Source organism: Quercus suber, unplaced genomic scaffold (genome assembly GCF_002906115.3).
Source record: "Quercus suber isolate HL8 unplaced genomic scaffold, Cork oak 2.0 scaffold_332, whole genome shotgun sequence".
Taxonomy (NCBI): Eukaryota; Viridiplantae; Streptophyta; class Magnoliopsida; order Fagales; family Fagaceae; genus Quercus; species Quercus suber.
In genome coordinates, this window is record NW_027069785.1 from 234,039 (window position 1) to 243,752 (window position 9,714).

The 9,714-nt window shown below is 35.6% G+C and overlaps 1 protein-coding gene across 1 annotated transcript; it reads left to right on the top strand.

The window, feature by feature from the left end:
- The first annotated feature begins 7,624 nt into the window (after positions 1-7,624).
- On the top strand, positions 7,625-8,423 carry LOC111994110 (dirigent protein 5). The gene has a single exon (XM_024025968.2). It carries the CDS (start codon positions 7,671-7,673, stop codon positions 8,211-8,213), a length of 543 nt encoding a protein of 180 aa, XP_023881736.1. The 5' UTR covers positions 7,625-7,670; the 3' UTR covers positions 8,214-8,423.
- Positions 8,424-9,714: the final 1,291 nt, after the last annotated feature.

Here is a 9,714-nt window from a genome sequence, read left to right on the forward strand (position 1 = left end):
TTAATATTTCCATGATTGAGTGTTTAATTCTTATTCTTAATGCTTACTATTTTTTACAAATTATAGTTTGATCAATTGAATTACAATGAGACCGAGAGGTGATTTGTTATTTTAGTTCTAGAATTAAACACCATTAGTTGAGCGAAAGTAGAGATGCTTTACCACGACTAGTATGATTTTTCAAAAAAATTCAAAGTACGTAATGAGTCTCCAATTAATTAAATTCACATAGAGATATGGAATTGTTAGTTGAAGATATTTTTGATATTATTCGAGAGAAGATATTGAATACTTAAGGAATTTTTAATCATCAACGGGAGATTATTAGAATTTAATAATTAGGAAGAACAAATTGTGTGGGATTTGTTAGGTGAAATCAACTACTCTAGATCCATTCTTATCGTATTTTTACATTGTTAGGTTTTTTTTACGCCTTGTTAATTCTTTTTATATGTAGATATAATTTTATTAAATAGTTTAATTTAATTCAGAGAATAGAACATTCCATTTATTTTCGATTTTCCAAATAGTAATTAATTTAGTGAATTTCGGTATTAAATAACATAGTTAATCCTTGTGAGTTCGACATTCGTTTTCTAAAAACACTTTACTACTTGTTATGATTCTATGCACTTGCAGATTATTTTACACGAATAGATGTCAAGGGACCTTGGAGAACAATGGGCTGAGGAAGTAACAGCTACTGTAGAGGTTCCTTTAAAGGAACCCATAGGAACCTAAAGGACAGAAGACTCTACCTTAGTCTTCACTCTGATCTTTGGGATGAAAGGATGGCCGACCTCCTTTCCATTTGTGGAAAAGTCCACTCCCTTAAGCTACTAAAAAACAACAAGCTGCTTGCGAGACTTGGCAGTTTTTTTTTTTCTTAGTCTCATGGCCAGTCTCAATAGCCTCAACATTGCCCTTAACCTCAGCCTTCTTCATAGTCTCCTGCTTGATTTTCTTTTCATTGCCTTTGCCCATAGGGGTTGCAGCACCAATTACCTCTACCACTCCTCTCTTGATTAGAACACCAGAGGAAGAGCCCACAATAAGGTCACACCCTAACCAAGCATCAGGAAAGTCATTGGCATAGCACACCCAACCACCCCTAGGGGCATGCCACTCCATAAATCCTATTTTACTACTTATTGCAACAGACACAATGCCAACAGTGGGAAGGGCCAAACGCCTGTTGAAAGTGTTAGTAGAAAAGAGACTAGGATTAAGAACTCCCCCAATCTTACCAGAACCAATAAATTCCAAGAAGGACTTCTGAACCCTTCTCCAATAACCAGCAAAACTATTGGAAGCAAAGACCCCCTGTTGAGAGTTTGGCACCACGAACTGGGGCCTCCTTTGCGACCAATAAGAAAAGGCCCGAAGCTTTAGAAATGGATCTAGGGATGGGAGAAACGACACTACCTCTTTAAACACCAGTGGGATGTCTTGGTCAAATCCAAATTGCCTAAGTTCCCAGTGTGCTGAGTAGTGAGTGTACCTTTGACCACCTGATGAAGGCATTAAAAGCCATAAAGGGCTAGTACAGGCCAAGTCTGCCAAGTTGCCTTCATATCACAAGCGAAGGTCAAAGGTATCTCCTAAGGAGTTGAGGAAAGAGGCCAACACAGAATCACATGCAAACCCGGGGCTAAACTCTTGGGAAGAACTCCACCAGATTAAGGCTGCCACATTTTAAGTTAGACTAACAAAAGATGAGAGGATGACTATTAGTAGAACTGCTACACAGACCCTTAATCACGTCCGAGGATCCCTAGAACTTATCTTTCACATACTTCAAGTTCCTACACTTCACCAAAGTGATAGAAGAATGGTCCCACATGAACACCTAAAGAATAGCACAATGGAGGGATGAAGTAATAGTGTAGCAAGAGTTGCCTTCAACCTCATCTCCATGAAGCAAGTCCAACTTAGAATAAACAAGGCCTAAAACATAGGGGCTAACGGATACTAGACACATCGGGCCAATCTGATTGTAAGAGGAAAGAAAATAGACTTAATCCTATACCCAGGGAACTCGCTGAATAAAAACTTACTGAGCCATAGTGTCAAGAACCCCGCTTGCCTAACCACCTTGTCCTTTTCCTGAGAAAGAGACATTACCCATTTGCCCACTCTGGCCGGTTTCCCCCTAGAAGAAGTAGTACACCCGCCAAAGTGACTGAAAAGCTTGTCTTCAATCTCAAGATCCTCACTGGAAAGGCTGATGTCAAAGGGATTCTCATCACCAGGAGAAAATTATTAACTGCATCCTCTAAAGTGATGGTGAGCTCACCCATAGAAAAGAAGAATGTGTGGAGAGAAGGACACTAACGGCGCACTAGATGTCTAAGGCCTTTGGCATTCCTAAAACCTTCAAGATTCCTAGAAGTTGCTTCTAATTTCAGGATCCCAGTGCACTCCAAACAATTGATAAACTCACCATTAGAAAACTCCCTGTCCACCCAACTGGACCAACTGGTATTCTTCCCTGGGACAAAGTCGAAGAAGATGGGAACTGCCTCGTGGGATCCTCCTCTGATTTGTAGATCCAAAATCTCCCTTGGATTTAGAATCTAGGTAGAACTAGCAAACCTAAACTGACCAAAAAAACCTAGGTGTAAGGAGAAGGAGGAGCCTAGCCGTGGGACACCTGAGGGAAGAACAGACTGGGGGTGTACCAAGGGTCCCGTAAAAGGAAGGCTAGGTAATCCACAGCCTCCTGCACCTTAACCTATGCTAACCCGGAGGAACCTTCACCTTCAGAACGAGTGGGAGCATGCTCCCTCCTTTTTTGTGAAGAAGAAAAAGTCATGGAATGACAGTGCAACAGAAAAGAGAAGTTAAGGGAGTAAAGGACAAAGAAGAAGGTACAAAGGAAAAAACAGCAAGGAAGAAGGTAAGTTTGAAAGGAAAAATCTCTGGAAGTGAAAAGATGGCATGAAGATGACTGCAATAATGGCATAGAGAAAAGTTGGAGAAGACAATGTATTGAAAGACGTGCCAGTTGTCAATAATCAATTTTACAAGAAAAAGTCATGGACAATTATTAATGGGAGTATGGGAAACGTAAAAAGTAGAGGGAGAAGTTTACTCAGACACTTAACTGCCACGTTTTGTGGAAAGAGGGGGAGTTACAGAAGAAGTGTAATATGTGAAAAAATTAGGATGCCAGAGGATAACATGGAGAAGTAGGTTCTCCAAAGGAGCAAAGGAAGAGGATCCCTAAGCCGACTGAGGTAGCAGATAAGAAGTTCCTACAAAAAATCAAAAGTCCCATTTACTCACGCTTAGGCTGCAAGCAACCCACGAACTCGGGGGGCTAAATGTTAAGGTCCAAAATATCACAATGTTGTATCAAAACCCAAAAACAACACAAAAGATTGAAATCTAGAAAACATTCGAGCTTTCAATAAAAAAGGAAAGGCCCAAAGCCATTAAGGGTCCATGGGAAGGGACCCAAGCCCATGAATATGCAAGCTTTGAATCTCACGAAACAAAAGAAAGAAGAAGTCTAGCCCAGCCCTCAAAGGTAAGAAAATCGCTGGGTAGCCCGGGGAGAAAACTGGATCAGGATACCTGGGGATTCCCAGAAGTCTGGGATCCTCGGGATGTACAGCAAGGCTAGGTTGGGACTGAGACAATTCAAGGGGGCATGCCTAAAAACACAAAGAATGTGGACAGATATGTTCTATCAACCACCCAATGATGCAGAAAATGGATCAGAAGACTTGGGAACCATCAACTCATGAGTAAGGATTTGGTATCTTAGGGAACCCAGGAGGATGGACCATGAAAGAAGGTGGCTGGGGATCTTTCAGCTTGGTAGAAAGGAATTAGCCCATTTGCGAAAAAAATGATAAAGGGGGAAAACAGCCAAAAGGTGGGTCTGAAAGAGTGGAATCTAGAAACCTTGGAAAATGAAAGATCAAAGGTCAGCCCTCTAAGACCCCCTAGAATGTGAAAGTCAGCTAGGGGCTTTTGAAGAATGAATCCCAAAAGAGGGAAATAGTGAAGAATGAGAAAGGGACCAGCCATCAATGTTGCTGACATAACATTGGTTTTGGTACCTATGAGAGTAAATGGAGAGAATCAATGGTACCCCTGAAACCCTAGAATGGCACTATAAAAGGAGAAGCAGCCAATAGTGAAAGACATTCAGCATCAGTAGAATTAGAGTGAAAAATCCTTGAGAAAACTCTGTTAGAATTCAAAAAGGAGAAAAAAGAGGGAAAACACCATCCGGGATTCTCAAATAGTCACTAGAGAATACACTTGGATTCAAAGGGATTCAAATTTTGCAAGTCTTAGAGATCTGAAGAGCCATCTAAGTCTGTGATTTTTGAACTTATTTGGACCTTGTAAAATGTCATAGTGAGTAGGATGTATTACAAAATTAAGAAAGCAATGAAATATTTCAATTTGTCTTAAGGATCCCTAACGTTTATTTTGCCTTTCTTCCTCATTGTTTTACTGTTCTTTGCTATTAAATGCGCGCGCTCGCGCGCGCATACACACACACACACACACACACACACATATATATATATATATTGTATGTTAGTATGTATGAGTTGCAGGATCCGCACTTTGTGCAGCACTTGGTTCGAAATCAACCCAATTTAGTTGCCACGAACCAAGCCTAGTCCCTTAAAGTATAAAGCATTAAGCCCAAGATCCTTGCTACTTTACGTGGGCGTGCGTTCTATTTACAAAGAAAAAAAGAACCCACACAATGTGAAATGAAGTCCTTGACAAAAAGCTTTTACTGGTAATGGATCTAAAGACTAAAGTAACCATGTTATCAAAGTTCATGGCTAAAAATGACAATTTAAAAAAAAAAAAAAAAATTAGTGGACAAAAATGAAAATTCATCAAAATTATAATAAAGTGTATTTTTGCGCTATTTTTTTATTTTTTATTTATAAATATCATCTACCTTTGCGCTTATTTTTTATTTTTTATTTGTAAATGTCATCTACTATAATTGTTAGCAATTTTTTTATTGCTTATTAAACACTAGAAAAAAGTAGCTATTGTATATGTGTCTCTAGCGTGTTTTCCTTCTTAATGTTGTGGTTGTAGGTGTTGACCAACTTATACAGTTTTTTTTTTTTTTTGGTGTGTGTGTGAAAAATTCATGCAGTTGTTGAATCAATAAAATTTATATCTTTTATAATAAATAAAAATAAAACGTAGCTACCAATATATCAAAAATCAAACCATTTAGAGAACTAGAAAAGAGAGGGGTTCAATGTTTTTAAGGTTGAACTGGAGTTCAAACCAAAGTCAAATTGTCATGATATTATAATAATTAAATAATTAAATAAAATACAAAAATTAGAAAAAGAAAATTTATAAAAATGAGCTATCTTGATTTTTTTTTAAAATTAAATAATTTGCAAGTATAATTTAAATAACTTTTATATAAGAAAAATCTAAATAATAAAACGTAAAAAGGCTGTAGATTACAATTAATCTTTCAAGTACGTGTTTTTATAATGAAAAATACTAAATGTCTTTTAAGAATAAAACATAAAAAATAAGTCATGTTCATTTTTTAGTGGGGGGTTTTGAAGGGTTATCCAAAGTCCAATTCAATAAACTTTCAAATTTAAATAGAAGGTATAAAGTAGAGATTAAATTCAAATTTAATGAGCACTAGGACTACTTATAAATTTATAATAATATCACGTCAGAACAATTGATCTTTTTTTTTTTTTTTTTGGGTTGAGAATATTAAGTATTTTTAACACACATACACAGTAAGTGAGAAAAATGTCTTAAAAAAATTGACAATAGTGTATATCTAATTAATACATATACGTATCTATGTTGACTACGCATAATTATACACAATCGCAACTATAACATGACATTTTTAAATTTATACTCCCTTACAAATCCAAGTCTGAATTAGTAACAAAATTAAGAGATTACATGGCGTGTAGAATTGAAAAACAAACAAGTTAAACTTTGATGCTAAGCTAAATTACGTACTAATAATCTCAAAAGTCTAATTAGTTAGTAATGATTATCGAAAAAAAAGAGAGTTATAAGTTAGTGGAAAATGATTGAAAAACAATATCAATATATTACACATTCTTGTTCAAAGTTGATGGTAACGGATGTCACTAACGCATGTACCTTTAATTACTTTGTTATAAATTCTTGAGAACGGACTTTTTGGAGTCAAATTGATTGAAAAAGTTGATAGAACTCGGATATTACAACAGAAAATTGTACGTGCATTTTTATTTATTTATTTGGAGTATTCCCAGTCAGCAAAAATAGGTATGCATTATTGAGAGTGCTGTGGTTATCTTGTAAGAGTAGTAGGACCTGCTCAAGGATTCTAGCATTTTACCCCTACTTTTTAAAAATTTTGGCAATATGCCCATGTTTCCAAATTATCTAAGTTTATGCCCCTATTTCGATATTTGATTACCTTAAAATCGAGTTTCAATGAAGTACTCGATTTGTAAAAAATCGAGCTATGCCTGATCAAACTTAAAAAAATTTAAAAAAAAATAAAAAAAATTGCATGGAACTCGAGTTCCAAAACCCCACTATAAGTGTTCTTGAACGCCGCTATAGGTGATCCTGAATGCCGCTATAGCTGATCAAACTAAATAAAAAATCGCATGGAACCCGGGCATAACCTATAGCTACATTTTGATTGTCCTATAGTGGCGTTATTAATGGAATTCGAGTTCCATGCAATTATTTTATTTATTTTTTTTTTTTTTTAAAGTTTGATCGGGCATAACCTATAGCTACGTTTTTGTTGTCCAATAGTGGCGTTTTTAATGAAACTCGAGTTCCATGCAATTTTTTTTTTTTTAGTTTGATCAGGCATAACTCGATTTTGTACAAATCGAGTATTTTATTGAAACTCGATTTTAAGATAATCGAGTATCAAAACAAGAACATATTGCTAAATTAAAAAAAAAAATAATAATAATAATAAAAGTAAAATGCTAGAATCCCCGGACCTGCTCTGCATTATGATTTGAAGAAGTCAAATTGATTGAAAAGTTGATAGAACTCGGATATTACAACAGAAAATTGTACGTGCCTTTTTATTTATTTATTTTGGAGTATTCCCAATCAGCAAAAATAGGCATGCACTATTGAGAGTGCTCTGGTTATCTTGTAAGAGTAGTTGGACCGGCTCTGCATTATGATTTGAGGAATAGCTATATTCCTCTTTAATCTCTGTGGGATATGTCCAAACTCTACAGCCTAGCAAATGATGATAGCAAGTAACTTTATCCTCAATTTTGTTTGGAGAGATTAATTTTTAGACTCAAACTCATGCTCTGTTATTTTTGGTGAAAGACACTTTTCATTGCACTAAAATTTATCTCTAACTTAAAATATAAAAGGGGGAAAATTATTCTTATAAGACTACATCATTTTCCTCAACTTGATGACATTTGTGATTTTGATTAATGTTACATTACTTTCATATAAGTTTATTATTATTTTTACACTATTCACAAACACAAATACTAAGAAAAAAGTTTTATTCACATGTTTTCCTTTTTAAGAAATATAAATAAATAAAAAGAAAGAGAAGAAAGAAGCAGCAACCCTTGAGAGCTGCCTATATAAACTGCATTACGCTGCCTATCTCTGACACATAAGCCATTAGCCAAAAAGCAACAATGGGAGAGCTAGTAGTGAAATCTTGCTTCATTCTCTTCTTCCTCTTTGTTATATGCCAATCTTCGTTGGCATCCAAAAAACCGTTGAGACAACCATGCAAGAGTCTTGAGCTTTACTACCATGACATTCTCTTTGATGGCACGGATTTGGCTAATGCAACATCCGCTAAAGTTGCAAATCAGACTACTCTTGGCAACTTCAAATTTGGCATGCTGGTTGTCTTTGATGATCCTGTTACTTTGGACAGCCACCTTCTTTCTCCTCCAGTTGCAAGAGCTCAAGGATTCTATTTCTATGACAAGAAGAACGATTACAATGCATGGTTTGCCTTCACATTGGTCTTCAACTCGACACAATATAAAGGTACACTGAACATTATGGGTGCAGATTTAATGGCAGCTGACACAAGAGACCTCTCAGTTGTTGGTGGCACTGGAGACTTTTTCTTGACAAAAGGGATTGCAACAATTCAGACTGACGTTTTTCAGGGAGCCAAATACTTTCGCCTGAAGATGGATATTAAGTTATACGAATGTTATTAGATATAGAATGCAATTCACATATCAAATATGCGGGCTACACATGCGTGTTTGTATTGGTAATTAGTACAAGCTCACTAGGGAATGAGGAATTATGGCATACTTTGCCATGCTCTATGCTGTTCGATCTATCCGCTTAGAATTGCTACTTTCTTTTTGTTTGCTACTCGTAACTGTGTCCTAAATAATAAATAAAACTTTGTGTTATGCGAATTATGTTTCAAAGTTACTCTAGCCAATTGTGAGTTGGTTAAACCTTCCTTTCTTCTTCCTTTTTTCTTTGGATGAAACCTTCAGTATTTTCACTGATTCTCAAGCAAGTCAGCTCGATATGCTGAAGTACTTCGCAATTACGACGGAGCTTAATTTCTCTACAACTTCGTTTACTTAATTATTCAATAAATTACTATAAGTATTTCTTTTTGCAAAATTAAGAAGTTCAAATTTCTCACTACTGTAAAGGACAAGTTCAAAAGAGTTAAGGTTTACACTAGGGTACGTAATTTGTAATTTAACTATAAAAGTTAAGTTTTGTGCGTTTTTCTTTTTGTACCAATTAATTCTCACCCTTGGATAAAATTTACTGTTTGGACATATTTAGACAGCACCACATCAACCATGTGAGTGATCAAACTCGAGGGCTTCACTTAATTAGGTGTGATCCTAAATCCTAAATCAAACATCGTAATATTAGCTCACAGTTGCAGGCAAAATAAGTTGAAAGAACGATAATCAACAAAATCATTCTTGATATTTGAGGAGACCTCTCGTCAAGCCTGAGGCTAATACCAGCTTAAGATTAATTCTAAAAAAAAAAAAAAAAAAAAACCAGTTAAGATCAATGTTATCTGGATAGTGCCTCAATGAGCTAGGCCCATTTTGTACATCTCTTTCAGGGGATTTAATCTCAGCATCTCACACAGCCATCACCCTTTTTGATAAATTAGAAGAGCATCAACTATATAACTCTTAACAATTAATATAGTGACCAAAATTTTTTACAGTCATTGAAATGAAAGATTGTGATTGATGCATAATAAAAATAATAAAAACAACCCCATACGAAAGTAGCACTTCAAATGTGACTAATCAATTTAACTAGTTATAAAAGAAGAGTCGTTTTCCAAATTCTACCTTCTTTTCCATTTACAGCTTAAACAAATAATGTTTCTAAAAAAAATTGAATCCAAAAGTACTTTTGGATGTAAGCCGATTGACCTTTTTCCCTAGTTTATTGTCGCTTGAATAGACAACTCTATGTCATGCCCAACATATTGGTCAGCTACAGTTAAGTCAAGCCATGTGGGTGTAATGCAAACTCCAAAAACAGACTTTCATGTCCACAATCGTTAGGTGGTGATTGGGACATTTTTACTTTTTAAAGTTGTTCACATCCTCTCTTTAATTAATTGTACCCATAAAGTTTGGTAATCAACCCTAAACCATTTGGATTAAAGGGCACATTAGACATATTAATATTGGCTATATTCGTCCACAAAAGTCA

Excerpts from the sequence above, each read along its gene's own strand:
- LOC111994110 (XM_024025968.2), top strand. The coding sequence starts at position 7,671 with ATGGGAGAGCTAGTAGTGAAATCTTGCTTCATTCTCTTCTTCCTCTTT.